This window comes from Catharus ustulatus, chromosome 6, assembly GCF_009819885.2.
Source record: "Catharus ustulatus isolate bCatUst1 chromosome 6, bCatUst1.pri.v2, whole genome shotgun sequence".
Lineage (NCBI taxonomy): Eukaryota > Metazoa > Chordata > Aves > Passeriformes > Turdidae > Catharus > Catharus ustulatus.
In genome coordinates this window covers 7,521,419-7,544,157 of record NC_046226.1, presented here as the reverse complement: position 1 = coordinate 7,544,157, position 22,739 = coordinate 7,521,419, and the positions used below count along the sequence as shown (strand labels likewise).

General features: G+C 47.7%; 2 protein-coding genes across 2 annotated transcripts in view; both read right to left on the bottom strand.

Annotated features, from left to right (window-relative positions):
• Positions 1 to 9,019: 9,019 nt before the first annotated feature.
• On the bottom strand, positions 9,020 to 14,302 carry AKAP5 (A-kinase anchoring protein 5). Its single transcript, XM_042779411.1, has 3 exons — positions 14,261 to 14,302; positions 11,389 to 13,144; positions 9,020 to 10,404 (listed from the first exon to the last, which is right to left on the bottom strand). The coding sequence occupies exons 2-3, from the start codon at positions 12,511 to 12,513 to the stop codon at positions 9,949 to 9,951; spliced, it is 1,581 nt and encodes a 526-aa protein (XP_042635345.1). The 5' UTR covers positions 12,514 to 13,144; positions 14,261 to 14,302; the 3' UTR covers positions 9,020 to 9,948.
• Positions 14,303 to 17,219: 2,917 nt separating this feature from the next.
• MTHFD1 (methylenetetrahydrofolate dehydrogenase, cyclohydrolase and formyltetrahydrofolate synthetase 1) overlaps positions 17,220 to 22,739 on the bottom strand; it is a 39,619-nt gene continuing 34,099 nt past the window's right edge. Inside the window, exons 26-28 of the mRNA XM_033063342.2 lie at positions 22,407 to 22,559; positions 18,312 to 18,420; positions 17,220 to 18,130 (exon numbers count right to left, since the gene is read on the bottom strand). Of these exons, the coding sequence (XP_032919233.1) occupies positions 18,331 to 18,420; positions 22,407 to 22,559 (243 nt within the window). The 3' untranslated portion in view covers positions 17,220 to 18,130; positions 18,312 to 18,330. The remainder of the gene's footprint in view (positions 18,131 to 18,311; positions 18,421 to 22,406; positions 22,560 to 22,739) is intronic.

Here is a 22,739-nt window from a genome sequence, read left to right as displayed (position 1 = left end):
GCTGGAAAGGACATTAAAGATGATGTTGCAGCCCCCCTACCATGGGCAGGGACACCTTCCACTAGACCAGGTTGCTCAAAGCCCCATCCAGCTTTCCATTTATCATTACTTGCTATCTGAAGGGTAATATCCAAGAAGAGGTTCAAATTATACATATGTCTCTTGAATTCATCATTTATCCCTCTCTAGTTTTTCAGCTGAAATATCCCAGGCTTCCCACCAGAGGGGCTGCAGCTCACCCTCAGAGGTGCTGTTAATCAGAAGGCCCTGAGGAGGCACACCGAGTTCTTAGAGAGCAGAGGACTCTTCCACAGCACACAGCAAAAGCCTCGTGAGCTCCTCCTGTAATCTCATTACCTAGTTTTTGAGAAACTGGAGGCTTCCTGCCAGTCCTGGTGGAGCCTTTGGAAAGGGGGAGCCTAAACAGTGATGAGAACAGTTTGCTGTCTGAACGCCTGCTCCAAAGCTCTTTGTAGTCGGGACTCTTGAGCTGTCTTTGATATTGTCCTGGAGCAAGAGCTGCAATTAAATCACAGCCGAATTAAAAGACCATCTGAGGTCTTTGTAAGGGTAGCTGCTGTTTCCCCTGGGCAGGGAGCTGCACACTCCAGGGGATGGATTGGCCACTGAGAGCTGCCAAATTGTGTGTCAAGACAAAGGGGCAAAACAACCAATCCCTGAGCTTGCCGAGATGGTGTTGCAAAAAGCAGGCTGTGGTTTGGGGTGTGCTTCCCTGCAAACCCCAGTGCTCCTTTTGCTGCGTGTATCCATTAAAGCTGCTCCAGTGTGAACACATTTGAGCTCTGCTTAAAAAGCAGAGTTCTTCTTTAAAGCAAGCAAACAGAACCCAGCCGACACCTGGGCCTGCGAATGCTGCATCTGAGCATGCAGCCATTCACACAGCATTTCCTAGAAGAGAGCCTCCTGCCTCTCTCCCAGCCTAGTACCATCAGCGAAATCACATCTAGGACAGGCAAATGCCCTCTGGCTTCCACTGACCTCTATTTCTGCATGACAGGTAAAAAAAAAAAGGAAAAAAGAGGTACTTTATGGTCATTCCCTATTTGTATGTGACACTTTACTGAGTGGGCTGGCTTCTCCGGGTGCTGCTTGCTTCCCTCGGTTTTTTACATTTAATTTAAAAACAGAGAGAAGCATTTGCTGGGGTGGCTAGAGCTGTAGAGAGACTGAATATCTGCTATTCAGTCAGTAGATAAGCACCTCGGATCATCAAATAGGTGCCTAAATTGCCTGAAGTAATTGGTATTGAAAGTCAAAGGGCTCTTGATGTGTCTGCAGAGGTAACAGGGTAGTGGTAACAGAGCTCAGTATTGGGGACATCAAGCAGCAGTGCCCAAGGCATCTCTGGGACACGCTGCTCATCCTCAGGTGCGTGGGCTGGACTGCTTTGTTCGCTTCTTGCCGACTAAAAAGGGAGCTTTTATGAAAGCTATGATCTGGAGTAAAAGAGCCAAACGTCACTCAGCTGTATGTGCTGCAGGAGTGACTCCATGGCACTGACTGCAAACACACCAGCAAAGCTGAAATGAGACATCAACCAGGGCTGTGTTCATGTCCCGTGTATCGTTGAAAAGATACAACTTAAACGATTGTTTTCTGTTATCCTCACACCCCCTTTTAAAGGTGTACTTTGGTTAACCTTTGTGGGACTGAACATCTGTGACATCAAACATCTGCCCAAGGCTTTTTTTTTTTGCATCATTTGCAATACAAGAAATGCATTTTCAGCAGTTTTCTAGTGCAAGTGTTAAAGCTCTGTTATAATTAAAGCAGCAGGAAAAGCTGGAGACAGAAGTCATCAGCTCCGAGTTATGTTAACATAAAAACATCATTCTCTCCAAGTCTTATGAATAGAAAATAATTTTACAGGGCAGTTACATTTGCTAAGCAAGGGCAGCAGCTGCTCCTTGATAAATAATGAGAAGTTTTATTGCTGTATGTGGAAGACACTTGAATTACTGAGTGCTTAACCTTTTTGCCAGTGCATGGTTGGAAATCTGCCTGACTTGCACAGCTGGATTTGACAAATATTCATTTCTTGTTGGGGTTTGATTTTTTTTTTCAATAAAAACCTAAAAAAATTTGTCACTGTGCAGAATAATTATACTAGTGATTCCTTCCAGATATCTGTGATTGGTTAATAGATGCCCTTGGGCTTAGGTAAAGAAAGTCCCAGGGTGGGCTGGAAGTCCCAAAGCTCCAGGGAATCCTTGGAGATTTGCCTTGTGCTCTGGAGGGGTCCATTGTTAGGGGTATTGAGCTGAATGAACCACAGTCATTGATGTGCCTTGTCTGTGGGCTCTGCAGCTCTTATTTTATGTAAATGTGGGAAGATTTGGGCTCAGACCCCCCCCTGCCAAAGCCCCTGAGCATGAACAGCCAGCTCAAGTGAACCTCTGAAATGCCACTAAGTGCAGCAGTGGCTGTCATCATGAATCTGGGTGCTGGCCCCAAAATGCTGACTGTACATTAGCTGGCTCAACCACCAAAGCATGAGGAACAATTTCAAGACGGGTAATTTGAAATATTTTGAAATATATTTAGTGCTCTGATGCTGCTGGATCCAACAGGGTCTATGTTTCTCAGCTTCTCAGGTGCAGTAAAGTGTGTGGACAAAAGTGTATTTATCTCCCCTTGCAGTGTGGGGTCTTTTTTTTTTTTTTTACTGAGACTCTTGCTTTTGTGCACACTGAGAAGGTTGAACAGGGAAATAAAATTTGCTGTTGGAACGTAAACCTGAAGCAGTGAGCATTACCGTCAAAAATAAGGCCATGAAATACTGCTATCATGACATTTCATTTATTCAGTGTAATGCTGATACTGAATAGCTTTCTGGTATTTTGGAGGCAGAAAGTATTTATCCTCTGTAAGTGAATCCTTCAGAACTGCAGTGAAAAGTCACCTCAGCATATGCAATTCAGCATCATTGAATGGGACATGGGCTATCAGTGGCTGAACTTCCTGGCTTATGGAAGCCTTCCCACAGCAATCAGCCAAGCAGGTCGTGCCATACCTCTGCCATGATCTTCACATTCCCTATGTGATAAAACTCAGGCTCTTCCCCTCTTGTCTGGGATTGCCAAAAAATACTGCAACAGAGTGGGCTTCCCAGCAGTACAGCACTAGGAAAATATATTCTGAGCAATAAGAAATGGTGAGTGAAAAGGTAATGAGGATGGATGTGCCCTAAATTACATGCCAGTTCAATATTTACAACCAGAGCTGTGTCAAGACTGGGTTCCCTGAGATGCAATTGCAGCATCTACAGGATTTGCATGTTTCATTAAGAAAAAGTAATGACACAACTTCAAAAGCAGCCTACGAGAGGGAATGTTCTCCACCAGCTCTTCTAAACCAGAGGCTACACCCTCGGAGCAAAGGTGGGGCAAAGCTCTCAGCCTTCTCTGCTGCACTGGGTTTCACCCGAGTGAAGATGGCCCTGGGCAGCTTTGGGGGTTCCAGGCAGCCCAGTGCCTTGGGGTTACCTCCTGGGATGTGCAGGGCAGTGCAGCAATGTAAATCCTCCTGTCAGTGGCACAAACACTGCCTACAGCCCTCTGTCCCTCCTGGCAATCCCTGGGATTTGCATCCCATCGGTTTTAGGACATAAAGGGATAGCAGGGCAGCGAGCCATCGAGGGGTGATGGATGCAGGAGAAGAACCTCGTGGCAGGCAGACAGTGATGTCAGCCACCGAGACAGGGTCCGGCGGTGGGCGTGCAGCCTCGCCGGGCTCCGGCCGGAGCTCCTCGCCTCCCCTTGGCCCGCAGCCATCCCGGGAGGGACCCGCAGCACCGCCGGAGCCAGCAGGGCAGGCGCCCAGCCTGTCATTAGGGCCGAGCATCCCCCACCAGGCTGTTTGGGTGATTCGCTTACTCATCGCGCTAATGATCGGGGTGCGCCTTTCCTGTCGTTCCTGTTGCACTCGCCGGCCGGGCCCCCAGCCCGCTGCTGCTGCCCGCAGGCTGCCCCACCACGGCAAAGAGCTTCGGGACGGGATTCTCCCACAGCCCCGGCCTCCCCTGCCTTGCTCCAGCTAGGAAATGGAATGCAAATCGGGTTTCAGGCTGTCTGGGCTGCGCCGGAGCCCGACGCCTTCGTGCAGCGCAGTCTGGAGGTTCGGCAGGCGGGGAGCGCCGGGGGATGCTCAGCATGTCCAGGAGCCGCTCCCGCTTCCCGGGGGATGCTCAGCATGTCCAGGAGCCGCTCCCGCTTCCCGGGGGATGCTCAGCATGTCCAGGAGCCGCTCCCGCTTCCCGGGGGATGCTCAGCATCTCCAGGAGCCGCTCCCGCTTCCCAGGGGATGCTCAGCATCTCCAGGAGCCGCTCCCGCTTCCCGGGGGATGCTCAGCATCTCCAGGAGCCGCAGTCCTTGCGCTTCCCCCCAGCTGCCATCTCTGCAGGCTCCCGTCACGCCGAGCTGTCACCGCGCTGAGCCCTGACAGCGGCACCGCGGCCTCGAGCCTTCATTAAAATGGCAAATGCTGAGAGCAGATGTGACACGAGTGACATCCGTCCCTCTCCAGACCGAAATCTTCTCCCAGGGACAACGGCGAAGTGATGCTTGGTGTGTCCGTGCACCGGTGAGGATCTGGCATTGGAAAGCACCTCCCGAAAGGACAGCGGTTCCTGCAGGAGGGACCCTGCAGCAGCACCCATCTGGGTACAGAGGTGTCACCTCTTCCAGATTAAAGAGGTTTGGAAGGCACATCTCTGCGAGGTCTAACTTAAAGACTGACAGGGCGACTGCCAGCTCGAGCTGCAGATGATAAGACTTTCATCTTAACAATCTGAATTGCAAAACATGTTTTCTTACCATCTCCCTCCCTTTTGTATCCAGCCTGTTTGTCAGTTTTTATATAACAAAACCTACTTTAAAATTCTGGGTTTGGGTATTTTTGCTGAAATCTGCTTTTTGTCTAAGTGGACTTCAACCCCACAGCAGAAAAATCCCATCATTTGGCACAGACCTGCACTCTTCACAATCCTCTGCAAAAAGAAAGACATGAAAGCTTTACCTCCTAAAAAACATTAACCTAAATTGTAGCTTAAATAACTCTGTAAGAAATAACATCCTCTGATTAATTTTTTTTTTAAGTCACATTTAATGTCAAGATTTTGTCTGTTTGCAAATGAAAAGTATTTCATTATTTTAGTACTACCCAACAAGAGCTGACAAGAACCATTTCTCTGAGAAATAAAACTGCAGAGTTAAAATCATATTAAAGCAATTATTTAGATCAATCTGTTTCCTTGGAACAGTTCATTTTGAGTTACTCATGTTGAAAGATTCTATCTATAACACAGGAAACATTAAGGCTTCACTGCCTGTAACATGTGGGTCTGGCTTCCATCCATCCATCCATCCATCCATCCATCCATCCATCCATCCATCCATCCATCCATCCATCCATCCATCCCAAGTGCAAACCAGAGTATTTTGTGAATTTACTCAATTTCTTATGTACATTTGTGAAAAAACAAACAAACCAACAAACAAAAAAACCAATCCAAACCCAACAAAAACAACAACAACCCCCCCCCACAACTGTATCTTCGCTTCTGTACATGTTTCATATGAGAATGCCCATGATTTATGCAGGGATTGCACCTTTGATCCAAACACCAGATTCCTGGATGCTGTAGAGTCAGTCTTTTTAAGCCTAAGGAGCTGCTGTGACCTTCAGCAGCTGGAGATCCAGCCCTGTGCATTTATAATCCACTTCTGGTGTGCCAGAGCAGGAAAGAAATGCAATATTTGTTTGTGCCATCATTGTCTACTGGCAGTTTCCACAAGGAACTTTTCAATGGATACACTTGTTTTCTGCTGGGCTCAGTGTTGACTTAACAGAAAAGCTTTTTATCCCCCTGGAAGCCTTTCTGGGTATGAGCTACACTATTTAAACACCCTTTTCTTTGCTAGTAATATGTTAAAAAGCTGTGGGAGATGAAAATATTCAAAATATTCAAAATGACACAGCAAAGCAGGGATGGGGGACTTGTTGAATATAGAGCTGAGGAGAGCACTGGAAATATCTGGGTCGAAAGCAGCAGCACAGGCTGTGGGGTGAGCAGAAGAGCCACTTCCATAATTCAGAGTGCAGCAAGCAAGGACTTTCCAGGTAAGTAGCCAGACAGCTCAGAAGCAAGCCAAATGGGGGTATAAAATGATTGGATATCAGGAAAAAAAAACTTCCCTGAGAGGAGTATCCAGCATTGGAACAGGCTGCCCAGGGCAGTGGTGGAGTCACCATCCTTGGAGGGATTTTAAAAATATGCAGATGTGGCACTTGGGGACATGGTTTAGTGGTGGCCTTGGTGATCTTAGAGGTCTTTTCCAACCTGAATGATCCTGTGATTCTATGATAATTCCAGATTATTTTAGCTGTTGGTGAGAATGATTGTCCTAAAGTCAGGCTTTGGTGTTCTGGCACAGCCATGCAGCCACATCCTCACAGGTTCCCTGGCCTGGCACTCTTTCACAATAGTAAATTTATCATTCCTTCTATGAAAGAATAAATGTTTTATTAATGTTCTACTCTATAATCATAAGGAAGGAATCAAGAGTCTTAATTAAGTCATTAGCAGCTGGTATGAGCCTATATTTTGTTCTGTAAACCTGAAAGAGAAAATAGTATTAATACTATTAAAAATGTAAAACTTCTTTCCCCTGTATTTTGTGTATGTTTTAAAGTATCTCAAGAAATTACATGAAGGACATTATGCAAAAAAAACCCCAACAATTAGTGTGTGGGACTGATTTGATCTGTCACAGAAAGTGCCAAAGCACCAAATGTGCTGCTCCCCCTCCCAAAATGCCTAAACGCTGTCAGCACCAAACTGTGCACCTGGAAACAGCAATCCCAAGCCTTGGGAGCAGGAGCCAGCAGCTCGCAGAGAAAACCAAACTACCTGCATGAAATCAGAGCTGTGCCATTCCATGGGCAGTGGGGTTTGACCCTTGCCACTCTGCAGAGCCTCAAACATTTTCCTCTGGTGCCATGGTACCTAATAGGGAATTTACCCATGGGGCAGCAGGATGGCTTTTCTTAGCTTAGATTTGTGATCCCTCACACATTCCTTATAGCAGTCCCTGGGCAGCCAGGACTCTGGAGGGGAAATCATTGACCGGCAACCAAAAGGAAATGTCATAGAAAGGGCAGAGGAGGAGCAAACCTCCAAGGAATTTGGATCTGCCACCAACATTAAGATTTCTTCTGCTCACTGTATGACTGCCTGAAAAAGCTGGACACAATGGAGCACCACTATGAGTTAATCCTTTCACATATAAAATCTCTCCATAGCTGCCCACTCAATCACAAGGCAAGAAAACAACAGGTACATTCAACTTTAATGAAATAATCATCAGTTCTATGTACAGCTGTAACAGAGGGAAAACCAGCTACAAGAGAGGATGCAAACTCAACCCCCTGACATGGAGCAAGTCACAGGGCAGGGCTGGACCAAGCATTTCTGCCATTCTCCTCCTGTTTTTGAAGATGTGTTTTGCCTCAAAGGCAATACTGAAATAACACTAAATCCTCCCAAAACAGCTTAGCAGGCTGACAGAGGATGACAGCCTGGCCCTGTGGGGTAATATTGTGTTTATTTACTAAAGCTTGGACATCCTCCTGTGCAGCTGGGATCCAGTGGGATCCCACAGCAGTGCTGCAGCCCTTTGCTCAGCACCAGCCTGCCAGAGTGCCCAGTGTAATCCCAGGAGCCATTCCCAGCATCAGGATGGCTCTTCCCGGGTGCTGTGGCAGCTCCAAAGGTACATCTGAAAGTCCTTTAAAAGTCCCTTTTCCAGAACTATGGCAAAATACCTGGAAGGACCAGTATGAAGTAAAAAGCCATTAAAATTGTACACACTGAATTATCAACAGCTGATAATAAACAAATTCACAGGAAAAAAAAAAAAGACACTTTTTTTTCTTTACCACCCTCTGGGCTCTTTTAAGTTTTACTCGCACAGAGATGAGTTGTGGCTCTTGCTGCTCGCCATCCTCTCGTGACATCGAGGAGATATTTCATCGAGGTTTAAAACCATGTTGTGCACCAGGTACGAGGGACAGGAGCAGCCCTTGTGTTTTAGCAGGAATCCAAAGTCTAGGCTGGGAAGGGGAATCTCAGCGCATGGTCACTGAGCAATTGCCAAGCAAGGCTGCTATTTCTGTGCTGGCTGAGGAACACGCAGGAGAATTTTCTCAGAGGAATACATTGGCCACAGCTGGATGCAAATCCCACAGATGTAATCCCTTATTATTAAAAGGCCCCTTTCTCCTGCAGAGCAGGTAGCAGGGTGATGCTGGATGCTCACACACAGTGCAAACCCCTCGGGGCAGGGCAGTTCGGGGGTCTGGCAGCAGCAGGCTTGTCCAGGCATTTCCCAGCAGTGTCCTCAGGCCCTCATGTCTGGATGTTTTTTTTCCCTGAGGACTTTGGTAAGATTGCTCCAGCATTTCCCTGCATATTTCAGAGCGAGCTTCATGGCGTGCCAGAGCCTGGTGGCAGCGAGCCGGACATAATGCAGGATTCCCAAGGGATGCCTGGGCTGGATGGAGGCAGGAGGGCTGGGGAGTGGGGCAGGACAGGCTGCTGCCAGCAGCCAGGGATGCCAGCGGCACTCAGACCGAATCAAAGCCATCCCAGCGCCGGCAGCACATCGCAGCCTCCCAAACTATGTTGACTGCTAACACGCATGCAGCTCACTGCTATTTATATCACATGCCATGTATAAAAGATATGCTACATCTGAGGAGAGCTTCACCACGACACCGGGATGGGGACAGAGGAAGGCGGGGGAGGAGAGGGGCTGGGCTGCTCCCACGCCTGGGATGCCCAATGCAGGAATTCTGGCCGCTGCAGGAATTCTGCCCAATGCAGGAATTCTGGCCGATGCAGGAATTCTGCCCAATGCAGGAATTCTGGCCGATGCAGGGAATTCTGGCTGATGAGGGAATTCTGGCTGATGAGGGAATTCTGGCTGATGAAGGAATTCCGCCCAGTGCAGGAATTCTGTCTGATGCAGGAAATCTGCCCGATGCCAGGAATTCTGGCTGATGCAGGGAATTCTGCCCAGTGCAGAAATTTTGTCCGATGCAGGAATTCTGTCTGATGCAGGAATTCTGGCCGATGCAGGAATTCTGCCCAACGCAGGGAATTCTGCCCATGGAGTTCAATGGTGCGAGAAAGGCTCCCCCAGCAAACGAGGCGCTGTGGCTTTCCCGGCACTGGCGCAGCCCGGGGTCAGCAAGGCGAGGCTGATGCTGAGCTTTGAGTGTCTGGAGATGCTCAGGCAGCTCAGCTATCGTGACAGGGGGAGTGAAGAACAGAGCTCGCTGGAGCCCGGCGGCTTCATGTGACAGCAGTGACTCCTGACGCCTGTGCCCAGCGAGGGCCTGCTCCCAGCACAAAACACAGCCTGGCACCGGTGTTTTCATGTTAATATTGCAGACACTTCCCTCCTCCTCATCTGCAATAAAGCCCCAGCAAGCCTCCAGCTGTTTCAGCGTGCCCCGAATCCAGCCCAGCAGCAGGTCAGGCACTCACTGCCTCTCAGGACCTTTCTTCAAACACAAGGAACGTACAGATCTACAGCATGAACAGCGGGGAAATAGGGCATGGGTGATGGCAGAAATGTGGCCTTGACATAAATGTGCCAATACGTGAAAATACAGTCACTGTAACACCTTAATTTTCCGCAGCTGTGGTCAGTGGCGCTGTCTGAAGCCCCAGGGGACGCGCTGCACTCAGCAGGGGCTGCCCACATCCCAGGATCTGTTTCACATAGACACACAACTGAACGGGCATGCAGAATTAACTACACCTCAGCCTCGGGGGCTCGCCGACTTCTCCACACACCCCGCAGGCCAAATGGAGCTTGAAATCACTCCCTGTGCTCCTTCTCTCTGGGGCAAGGCTGCCATCACAGAAAGCTGTTGTGTTTATTCTGTTCCAGGGCCATTTCGTTGACCAGCTGCTCTATGGAGGACTGAATGGCCGCCTTCACGAGGGAAGAGGCGGTTTCTACAAGGAGCAACTCGTATTGCTCCCCAGTTCTGTGCCCCTGGTCACCCAGACCTTTCTCCTCTGCCTGGGGACCGCCACCAGCCTCAGGGCCCTCTTTCTGACCAACATCAGCATTCCTGTTTGATTTTTTATTCCCTTTTTGCTTTTTTTGGTGCAAAACTGGGGACGGCTCATAGGCCTGGTCAGAGTCGGTGTTGTCAGAGTCCTCAGCTTCGGTGATGGTGATGACGATGCTGACACCAGCGCCTGCATTTGCTTCCAATACCTGATGGCTGGAGCATTCCTGCACACTCGCTGCCTCCTGCACATTTGCTGCCTCCTGCACACTCACTGCTTCTTGTACACTTGCTGCCTCCTGCACATTTTCTGCCTCTTGCACACTCACTGCCTCCTGCACACTTGCCTCCTGCACACTCACTGCATCCTTCACACTCACTGCCTCTTGTACACTTGCTGCGTCTTGCACACTCGCTGCCTCCTGCACACTCACTGCCTCCTGCACACTCACTGCCTCCTGCACACTTGCCTCCTGCACACTCACTGCATCCTGCACACTTACTGCCTCCTGCACACTTGCTGCCTCCTGCACATTTGCTGCATCCTTCACACTTGCTGCCTCTTGCACACTCGCTGCATCCTTCACACTTGCTTCCTCCTGCACATTTGCTGCATCCTCCATGCTTGCTACATCCTGTGCACTCACTGCATCCTGCACACTTGTGGCATCCTGCATGCTTGCTGTATCCTTCACACTCATGGCATCCTGCACATCCACTGCCTCTTGCACACTCACTGCCTCCTGTTCACGTGCTGCACCCTTCTCACTCATGGTATCCTGCACACTCACTGTCTCCTGCACATTCACTGCCTCTTGTACACTTGCTGCCTCTTGCACACTCGCTGCATCCTGCACACTCACTGTCTCCTGCACACTCACTGCATCCTTCACACTCACTGCATCCTTCACACTCACTGCCTCCTGCACACTCACTGTCTCCTGCACACTCACTGTCTCCTGTACACTCACTGCATCCTTCACACTCACTGCATCCTGCACACTCACTGCATCCTTCACACTCACTGTCTCCTGCACACTCGCTGCATCCTGCATACTCACTGTCTCCTGCACACTCACTGTATCCTGTACACTCACTGTCTCTTGCACACTCGCTGCATCCTGCATACTCACTGTCTCCTGCACACTCACTGTATCCTGTACACTCACTGTCTCTTGCACACTCACTGTCTCTTGCACACTCACTGTCTCTTGCACACTCACTGTCTCCTGCACACTCACTGCATCCTGCATGCTTTCTGCACTCTGCACACTCACTGCATCCTTCATACTTGCTGCCTCTTGGACACTTGCTGCATCACCCCCAGATGCCAACTCACTGAAAACAGTTACAGTCTCCTCGGCTTTGCACTCTTTAGGAAGATTTATGCTCTTTTCTAATTCATCCCTTTCAGGCATCTCTTCACAGGTATTAGGGATTTCCTGCCACTCTGTGATTTCAGGTGTTTCAGGACCCACTTCCCTGCCCTCCACATTGTCAGTGGTTTGGGGTAGGCTCCCTTCCTGCAGTTTGTCCTGGGCTGTTTCATCCACTGTCTCTGAATCAGTTATCTCCAACTGGACAGTGCACTCCGAATGTTCCTCTGCATCACGGGTGGGCTCTGTCAAGGGCTCACTCCTCCCAACAGAGGTGTCACTTTCCTTTGCTGTATCGTGGTCCTCTTTCACTGCCTCCTGGTCCTCCTTCACTGTATCCTGGTCCTCCTTCACTGTATCCTGGTCCTCCTTCACCGTATCCTGGTCCTCTTTCATGCTGTGCTGCTCCTGCTTCACAGTATCCTGCTCTTGCTGTGCAGAGGCTGGGCTGAAGGATTCAGATTTGTCCATTGGAGCCAAATCCTCTGTTTCTTCAATAGCCTTATTCACAATACCCATCACTTCATTTGCTTGAACATTGCCCTCTGACTCCTCCACTGCTTCTGAGGGGCTGGGTTTCTTCTTGCCTCTGGAGAACCTCACACAGGGCATCTTCACCCCAGAGCTCGCCCGTTTCTTTGGGAGGTCTTGCCCACAGCTCTCCTCAGCATCCACCTCCAGCTGCACTTGGGAATCAGAGGGCGCCTTCTTCCGTGAGGAGGACTTCTGCCTTTTCCGAGGTCTGGCAAGGTTTTTGATGGCTGCCCAGGTTCCTTTGGAGGATTGTGATGGATTGGAAGCTTTTGCCTCCTCTTGGTCAGTGCTGACACATTGGCTTTTCTCCTCTGAGGCTCCTTCGCACGCATCCTTCACAGTCAGCCCCTTCTTACAGGACTTCTTCCGCTTCTTAAAACAGAGCATGGAGGGTTTTTTCGCTTGTTCCTCTGGCGGGGAACATGTGGCCCCTGTGCTGGGACTCTCTGCCTCCCTTGGGTTCTCCATTTGAATTTCCTTAGCTGCCTTTACCATATTATCTTCCCTTTTGTTGGCGTTGTGCTGCCGATTTTCCTGATCGATGCTTCAGACACAACAACTGCAGAGATGCTCAAAGTGCATTTTTTCCTCAAACAGATTTCCAAATAACGTTAGCTGCTTTGTAACGAGCGTATGTGGCAGTGAGAAGAAGTTCTGCTGGAGCTGTCGCATCCACTTGATAACTCCCACTCCGCCTTATTACTCACTTTATCACCTCTCCAAGGAATCCCGGGTAGATGTGGAGTTGAACAGGCTTCTCCTTGGCTTTGCTGGCCTCAGTCACTCTCATCTCCACAGCAACCCACTTCCAGTTGTGCTTGGTCTAACTGTATAATGGCCAGTCTGACATACCTTTTTTTTCCCCCAAAGGATGACAAATGAAGCCAAGAGTTAACAATTTTTATTCACCCCACGGACCTGGAAGGAACTTGCACTTTGTGAGCTCTCTGCAATTCCACATTGCTCAGGAGCTTGATTGAAGCACCAGTGGAACCAGCGGCTGTTTTCTGCCCCCCAGTGACAAGGTCAGATGCTGCTTTGCCTTAGCTTTGGTTTCTGCTTCAGTTCCCCTCGCATGTGACATGAAATTTGCTGCAAAGCATGACCGAGGCTTTCATCTTTTTATCTGGAACACAATAAATGAGTGGTAAGACCCATAGAGAAATTTTAAAAAAGTACTTATAAGTTTTTTCTCCCTAAACATTTCATTTTGGGAGGCAGACCAGGGCTGGATGCACTATAGCAGTTTTTTTTTTCACTAATTAGCATCAATATCCAAAGGCAAAATAAGGCCACAAGATGTCAAGCCAGTGATGTTCCATCTCACAAAGTACTGTTTTGCTATTTTATGTGGTAAAAAGAGACTTTTTTATATAACTGCCCATATTATGGCGAATACTTATTACACAGGCACACACATACTTCCTTCTCCTACGGTTTGCTAAATCCTTTCCCCACTGCTCCATATGCACTTATAGTTCCAGCTAGGGAAATTACACCCTGAGACAGCAGATATTTTTATCTTTAATGCACCATATGACAATATGCAAAACCAGAGAATACAAAAAGGAGGCCTGAGGAATACAAAAGCGAAATCACATGGCAAGAAGGGAGCTTATTTATACTACGTGCATGCCTCCCATGGCAACCTCAATTAACACCGTGTGTGCTCATCAAAGACACGATGTTGTAAGATGTGTGTCAACCTTAGCAAAAAAAAAAAAAAAAAAAAAAAAAAAAGCGAAAAAAAAAAAATAAAGCTCTGCCTCGAAATACCATCAGAACGTTTTGGATAGAACGATGTCACCACAAACAGACCAACTTCTGCAGGACGGGCTCGGGGGCTCCGGGCAGGGCTTTACACCGCATTTCGTGCTCCGCTTTTCCGGAGCAGCGTGATTAACAGGGGGTTCCGGGGCACGCTTCCCCCGCAGCACATCTGGATTCTTTAAAAAATATTATTTTAACGGCACTATTTTAAGGGGAAGCGGAGCGGAGCTGTCGGAGCCGTGCGAGCGCGCACCCGCAGCAGCGCTGCCCCGAGCGCATCCCGCACCCGGCTCCGCCGCCCCCGCCAAGTTTCGGGGGCGTTCGCACCAGGACCCGCCCGGGCACGGCGAGCGCCCCACGGCCGGACCCCGCCGAGGGCAGCGACCGCGGCCCCGGCCCCCCCCCCGGTGCGGCATCCCCGCGGATCCCCGAGGCGGAGCCGCCCCCAGCCCCGCGCCCCCCGCGCCCTCACCTGCAGCCCCGCTCGGCTCCGCTCCGCTCCCGCGGCTGCGCTGCCGCCGCCGCCTCCGCCGAGCCGCGCCCCCCGGGCCGGCGGGGAGGGCGCTGCCGGCAGCCCCCCGCCCCCCGCCGCCAGCCCCCGGCCCGCCCCCCGCCCGGCCCGGCTCTGCCGGCACCTGCTCGCCGCCTCCTTCCTCCCGCGGGAACGCATCTCTGCCTGCTCGCCCATCAGCATCCCGTTCCTCTGGCGCCCTGTGGAGGGAGAGCACCGCACTTGGGGCGGGCAGCAGCCCTCCTGGTGGGGCAGGATCCCTCGCCCGCTGGCAGAGTAACCTTCCGTCCCTCCCAGGCTGTGCACAGCAGCTGCAGACACGAAAACTTCAGCTGGAGGTGAAGGTGCTCCCAGAAACCGAGCTGCGGTTTGCAGTTTGGATGCCAGTGGCAGCAGGAAGCGCTGTAGGGGAGCCCGGAGCACACCCCGCAGGAGGAGGGTCCGCCGGGGTGTTCCTGGCTTTGTGGAAGGGAAGGGGTCCTGCTCTTGGCAGCTGATTTTTGTGTCCCACCTGAAACCTTCGCAGCTTTCAGCACTCACTGCTGGAGGTGCTGCAGGAGCTACACCTTTGGAGGTGGAGATAAGGACAGCCAGCTCCTGGCTCCAAACTAATCCATGCCCCCAAAACACCAGAGAAAGTGCCTCTTCCATCGGAGCCTTTCTTCTCTCCAAAGCAGCTGAGATCTGACTTTAAAAAATCACATCTCCAGCTGTGATGATTGATGGGAGAGCCTCCAGAAAAAGGACTACCCAGTGCAGCTGATGAACTACAGGAAACTGGAGTTGAGATGCCCAAACGTCCCCATTCATCTCCACGGGGAGCTGACGCCCACAAAGGCTTTACAGACATTAACTGCTTCCCAGCATGTTTGCACACGAGAAACCGAGCACAGCAGCACTCTGAACCTGCAAGTGGCTTCCAGTGTAGGCCAGGCTTAGAAAAAAACCCCCTCCTCAGCTGCTTCATGGGAAAAAAGGTACAAAATGGGTTAGTTGGGCTGAAATGCCAGCCAGGAGGGCAGAAAAAGTGCATTGAGCACACAAGGAATTGCCTTTTTAAAAGCTCCCCTCTGAGATGTGTTTGCTTGCGTTCACTCAGGATAATGAACTTCATTTGGAAACAGCTTCTCTCCTGAGGTGGGTGGTGGGTTCTAATTATGATCCACTGCTTTATTAAAGCCAAGTGAGGCCCCACAATGCACGGAGCTTTTCCCTCCTTGCTGTTGGAGGCAGGAGGGAGGGAAGCAGACAAGGAGGATGGCTAATGTGAGGCTGGGGAATGCAGTGCTGTGATGGAGGCAAGCTGCCATGAATCTCCTTGGGAGCACTTTGCATGGAATCCAATTATTCCTGACACTCCAGGGGCAGATGGTAGCACCAATGGCTGTGGTGAAAGGGACATAAAAGGCAGGGTCAGCAAAGGTCAGAAGTTGAATAAACTGGACAGATGATCCTGGCCCAGATGGATCCTATTTTCTTTCTGTGGTGCTGGTGACATGCAACAAGTCAAACAAGCAAAACCTTCTTCTCTTTCTTGTCCCCAGCACTACTTAAACACGTAAATCTTTATTTCTTACAGGATGTGACGCAGTGCTCTCACACAGCAGAGCACAGGATGGCCATAACACCAGCTAAGGACCAGGCCCACAAATAGCCCACTGAGAACAAATTTGTACATAATTCGTTTTTTCTCTAAGCAACAGGAGGAGAAGAGAACCATTGAGTACTTAGCTAGAAGAAATTAAATGTCCTCTGTGTCCTATTTGATAGGACAAGACCTAGCTGGTACCCTTAGCTGCTAAGGAGAGTATTAAAAAATAACCTATTTATGTACCCATCCTGCAAGAGGAGAGAGAGGGTGGAAGTGCAGGTTAGAAAACATTCCCCATTAATCTCTGGAGATGCTTGGGGCTATTTTTTGGCTCTTGTGCTTTGTTGTTGTGCAGCAAACCCTTCAACAGCTCGTGCCTGATCCGGCGCTGTGCCTCACTGCAGGAGGGGGACTAGCAACCTCTTGAACCATCTCTCTCAAGCACATGGCTATGATCTCATGCTAAACTAAAAGGAGGCTAATCTTAGCATAAATTTGCACTTATCCCATCTTTCATAAGCATAAAACGAAGGTGGAACACAGAGCACTCACAGGAAAGCAGTGTAGCAAGGAAGATTAAACGTAGGAGCTGACAGCAGACTTGGCAGCATCCGCTCTGGCACCCTGCTTCCAGGGAAGGCTGGGCCCAGGAGCTGCAGGTGAAGAGGCACCCTCAGCCAGGCTGGGGGGCTGGGAACTCTCCCTGACCTCCTGCAAGGGGCCTGAGCCTGTTCTCCTGCCTGCTGGGAAATCCTTGGCTGGATAACCTCAAAAGGAAGAGTTCAGGAGGCTGTGAATGCATCTCAAATGCTATTATGACTATTTAAAGTTTGCTTGTGCCATAACCAGGTAACTTATTATATAATTATTCTCCCCTCCTGAATAACTAAAGAGATAGGAGATCTCCTTCTCTCCATATATATACACATATATATATATTCACACACAGTATCTGTGTACTACAGATGCTCCCCTATGTTGCTGCACATCTACATCCCAATCCTCCCAGTTCTCACCAAATTTGGAATGTTTTTAGATTCAGTTCTGATACAAGCAGATGGGCCTCACGATTGTTAATTCAGATATTCTGCAGTCAGATGCAAGTATCTCACATTCACAGAATAATTCAGGTAGTTTATTTCCTACAGATGACATACATCATCTAGGGAAGGAAACCAGATTAAAACACACCCTGGTGCATTGCAGGCTACTTACTACTGCAATAATCATCCCACTTGTCAATACAAGGATTGCTGTTGTGTGTAGTTCATCACAGAAATAAATTCTAATTCTGTAATCTCAGTGCATACATTAAAACCCAAAAAGCACTTGAAGTATTTGCCAGTTTATTTGTATTAGTAAAAAATTGGCAGCAATGTTATCTTCATGTTACAAAATGATTTTTGGCCTGCTGACAAAACCTGCTACTTGATCACTATTCATGTTGTCTCTATTGACCAAAAAGGTGCCTCCAGAAACAAGGCTTTGTCAATGGTGTAACTGCACTTATGGGTGAGCAGAAAATGGTTCAAAGGACACATTTGGTAGAAGCCACAGAAATGGGCCAGGGACCCAGTCCCTCCAGATCTGACATCCAGAGGTTTCATTTCATTGACAGAAGAATGCAGCAGTCGCAGTTGGGCTTTGGGTATCTGACGTGGCTCAGGTGCCTGCAGGAGTAATTCACAGCAGAAGGCAGGGTAAGCACTGGGAGAGTGAAGGGGCTCCTCCTTGCTCCTCTGAAATGCCACTGGGGCAGTGTCAGGGCACAGCAGGTTCTCCTGTAGCATGAGAAGTGGAACAGAGAATTCCACGTGGCAAATGGGAAACTGCAGCCAACAAGACTTTTAAAGATAATATATGCTGCAAAACCCCGACGGTTAAGACAATTAAGTCCCAAGACTGCTTTAAACAGCTCCAGCTTTAGGATTTTTAATTATTAAAATCATGTCACTGAATCAAAAGAGGTCATTAAACCCAAGCTTCTGTATTCTGCTTCAGCTACGATTATGAAGCGGGAGGTCTGCAGAGGAAGTATGCTTTGTATGCTCCATGTCAACTAGCTTGGAACACAGCAGTTTAAAAATTATTACAGATTAAAAGTTAGTGGTTGATTCTTCAGCACTCCTCCTTCCAGTCACTTCTTGCACTATATTCTCACTGATCTCTTGTTCTGACTTAAAAAAAGAAGATCAGAGCACAGTTCCATTTACATGACTCATCAGGTGTTCTTCTGGGAGCTAAAAACAAAAATAAAATTTAATTACTATTATATAGTACTGCAGGCAACTTTCAGGCTGAATTATAATCAAATGTCATTTGGAAACATATGGCATAATATAGGATTGGCTTAATTCCATCATCTCGAGATCTTTGGAAAAATAAAGCCCAAATATTGAAGGTGTTTAAGAAGGCACCAACCTCTGGTTAATCATTCCTTTCAGAAGAGCCCATTTACTTCTCCTGACACTGAGTCCAGGTCTATATCATAGAAGCAGGGTCTTGTAGGAAGTCCTGGCATAGTGCTCATCTAGACAACAAGAGATAGAATGTTGAAGTAGCAGCAGCAGCATTCTGTGCACAAGATCCAATAATGAAGACTTGGATGGCAACAGCTCCCCGAACACCAACAGACCAGGGAATGGTGGTCATGGACTGTTTTGAAGCACCCCATGAGAACCAGGAACTCCTAGCTCAGCAGACAGATACGAAGTTTTTGGTTTTTATGATGAGAGTTAAGTTTGGTTTCTGCAGCTGCAAGTAACCGAGCCCAAGATTTGGCAAAGCACTTGGCAATGCAGCTGACCAGTTCACTGTTGGAGGAGTGCTCATGGACTTTGCTGTGATGAGACAATTCCTTCTGGCAGTTTTCTGGGTACTAAAGTGAAGATACAAATTTTCCTACAACTTTGCCAGCTGTAAAGTCTCAGTTGATTACAACTCTTTGACAATCTAGATCTAGACATGTTAAGTAATTAGGAATAATTACTGTTGAGAAGACATTTTAAATAGTTTGGGGTTTGTTTTGTTTTTTCTAAACTTGGATAAAGCAGAGATGAAGAAGTCATTTCTGACTGAAGCACACTCAGAAGGGCTGTGCAGGGGCAGAACTGAAGCTCTCAAAGCAGCTGCCAGCCCTAGTGCCTCAGGCCAGTCCTCTGCACTTGTCCCACTGCCGAGTACTCAGCTTCAGGGATGCAGAACACAAGGCTGGCAGGAACTACACTTGGCCTAATTTATTCTTGCAGCTGACTGCATTTCCCCTCCCTTAACTCAGCATTTAGCCCAGCAGCACACACAGGCTGAACACAGACTCTACACGGGTGGACAACCTGTGACCATGTTTGGTAGCTTGTATCACTGGTCATTAGGTGCTTTTATAAAAAGAGAGAACTTGAAAGGTCTCATTTTCTATCTGCATCACCCTGCCTCAGTTTTCACAGTCAGTATTGTTATGCCTGTCTCCATTAGATTAAAGATCTCTTTGGCAACCTGGTATTTTTCTCCCTAAGCAAGTATTTTGCACGCTAATCAAATTACCTCCCCATCTTCCTTTTGATAATAAGCTGAGCAGCAAGAAGGCAAAGCTTTGTTGGTGAGGTCTTCTTTGCAGCTCTCAGAACTGTTCAGGGAGCTTTTGAAGTCCCAGCCCATTTTCCTTAGCCATTTACAAGCACTAACACTAGTCCTGCATGTACTGTACCACTGCAACTCTTTCATGGGTTATACAGAGGTAAAAATCACTTCAAGTCCCCTCTTGGTAATGAACTCTAGGGCTGCATTAGCTTTTTATGAGAGCCACTGCCTTCTCAGACAGAGAACAGGGGGTCCACAGAGAGGGCCCCCATCCCTTGTCTTTGTGTTCAGCTGTATAAATATTTTTCTCTCGAGAATGTCTCAAGAAGGTATTAAGAGGTTCAAAGTGCCCAGAGGGGTTTTCCTGTTCTCAGCTTCCAGTCTCTGGCCACGAAGAGCAAGAAACTTCCTATTTATTTATGTACCACTGGAGAATCATGGAGCTTTGCAGATCTCCACCTCCAGATTCAGAGGGCCACAGCAGGAGCCGAGAGAGTGACATTCAATAGAGTAGGAGGTGCTGAAAATGTTCCTGACTTTGCCATTTCTTGCACCTTCTATTCTGAAATGAACAGTCAATTTTTCCTCCTTTCCTATCCAGAGGGCAGCCCACAGTGGCTACTCTGCTATCTATTACTCCTAGGCAGTCTGCTTAAAGCCCAAATTTCCATGCAGTGCAGAATAATTTCCATCCAGGCTACTAATTTTCTGTACAAGTATCTACAATGCTTCATGCACTCAGTTATTTTCAGAGCTGATGGAATGAACTTTTTCTCATTTGTCCTCCTCCCCTTTAATACCATATGTGCTCAAAAAGAACACAGGGCAATTCACACTATTTACTTACAAGAAAAACTTAGACCACATGGGTATAATCAAACCCCTTGCGAGATTTCAAATAAAACTAATACCAACCAAACATATATTATTTGTTGCTCTTGTGAATCTTTCAAAATTAATGCCATTTAGGATCTAAAAAACCAGAGCTGAATAACAGAGCTGTTTTCAATTCAGCAGCAGCACCAGAAAAGAAACCAAATCAGTCCAATTATTTATTTCACTTTAAATCTAGATAACCTTTGAAATGACATTTCCTTTAAAATCTCACAGTATTTCATGGAGGTACAATAGTTTCAACTTTGAGCCAGAAAGGAAAATTCCAAAACTCAGAAGCTGAGAAAAAAATAAATTGTGACATGCCTTTGTGATTAACTTCAGGTAACAAGAATAGGCACACATCAGTGATTAATTTCACCTCGCATTTATCCTAAAAGCTTCTGCATAGAGCTCTGTATTTGTTGCATTTTCAGCTCACAGTTCAATGGCTGCTGCCAAAAATTTATTCTGAGGCTAACACATCCCCTGCTGAATGGGTTTAAAATAGTGATCTGATTCAAAATGCCCCAGATTACTTCTCCAAAGGACATGCATTCCCTGGGTTTTAGACACCACAGAAGAGTGATCATGTCCCAGCCAGAAGACTTATTGTTAACTCTAGCAGAATTAACACCATGATTTGCTACATGGACAAGAAAACATTAGGAAATGGGTACAGGAGCAGAAAGGAAAAAGTCCAATTCCATAGAAACTAAAGACATCAGAAAAAGAGCCAAAATGTTAGTTTTAATGTCTGAAAACATCTCTCTCTTGTTTACTCATTAATGCAGTGTACCCTTCTCCAATGCTTAGGAAATAAATAATAAAATAAATCATTGTTTGGACTAAATCTTGGCTTGCAAAAAATGCCATTTATAACAGGAACAAGCATGTTCATTCTATCCCAAAACACACATTAGTCTTCAGAACATGGATGAGCCAGACTTTAATCAGGATGTGGTTACCTTATTTATGCTGGATAATCTGGAAACCTTAACTACCTTTTTCTTTTTTTAAGAATTACAAGAAAAAGGCAGTCAATATTTGGATTTAGTTACCATTTGAAGGAAGAGAGGATGCAACTATTAAATCAGCAAACTTCATCAACTGTGCCATGCACCCCTAATACTTTTGAAACTTTATTATAACAAACATGTTGCCATGAACAAAGTTCAGCCTAGTAAACAAGAAAAACAGCTGCTTGCTCCAACTGTCTCATGCCCTAAGGTAATCTAACTACATTCTCAACAGAAGAGATTCCCCAGGTAAGATTTCTAGTGGATCCTTTCATCCTAGTGCTGGTTTCTACGGATGCAAACATGAATGTGGGTTCATTCTGCAGATAGCTCCTCTTTCTGCCAGGCAATTCATATCAAAGCTGTTCCAGGATCCTGTTTCCATTGTTGCTACTCTCTTCCCTCTGAGCTGAAATTATGCCAATCATATCAAAGAACAGAAACTAAAAACTCAAGGGCACAGTGAAATGAGTTGTTGGAATTGTTGCAGGCTGAACAGCAAACAGATGGTCAGCAAAACCATCAGAACTGAAGGGAAGGGGAGCCTGATAAATGATTGATAGCACAGCTCAGCTTTGCTTTGGAGGTGTCTCATCCAGAGACATCTGCTCTGTAAGCTTAGGAGGGGTTGCCTTGTTCTGCCCTGGTCCACAGCTGTACACAGAGGTCACCTGCAAAGGGCTTTCACCAGGAATGCAAAGTCACAACAGCAACCAGGTGGGCCAAGGATTTCTCCCTCTACCAGACTGCTGTTCCTACAATTCACTAATTACAGAGCTCACCCTTTTCTCAAAATTGAGAAAAAGAGAGATGTGGGACCTGAGGGATACAGCAGGGGCTTGCTAATTATTCAAATGTCAGATGGCCTATGTCAGCCTCCCTCTTCCCCCTGAGAAAAACCCCTACTAAGGAATCTGATACACTGGATAGATACACTGGGCTGTTAAAACACCAACTGTAAATGACTCTCCTAATTTAAGGTACTTAACAGGAGGTGATTCCTGGAATGCACATGAAGTTTTTTTCCCTCATACCACACAACACATACCGTGCCCACCAGTGGATACAAGAATCCAGCCCCAACGCTGGCCCGAATGTCTCGGATTGGCAGAACAAAACCTGTAGGTGCTCCTTTCTGTTCAGGGTCATGAGACAATGACAAGTGAGTTTTAGCCATGCAGATTGGCAGGTTTCCAAATCCCTGGGAAAAGAGAAAGAAAAGGAATGACATAAGTGGAAAAAACAGTAATTTTTCCAGTACAAAAATGTAATTGCTCTATTGTGCCATTCTCTGCAGACATCAGGCATTTTATTCCCCTACAAGTGCTTCATCCACAGCCTGTCAGATCCACTGATAATTCTACATCCCCATTCCTTCTCT

Bases quoted from the DNA above. Each gene is read 5' to 3' on its own strand.
- AKAP5 (XM_042779411.1), bottom strand. From the start codon at position 12,513: ATGGTAAAGGCAGCTAAGGAAATTCAAATGGAGAACCCAAGGGAGGCA. The intron at 10,405-11,388 runs GCAGTGAGTGTG...AATGTGCAGGAG, and splicing joins AGGCAGCAAGTATGAAGGAT to GCAGCAAGTGTACAAGAAGC.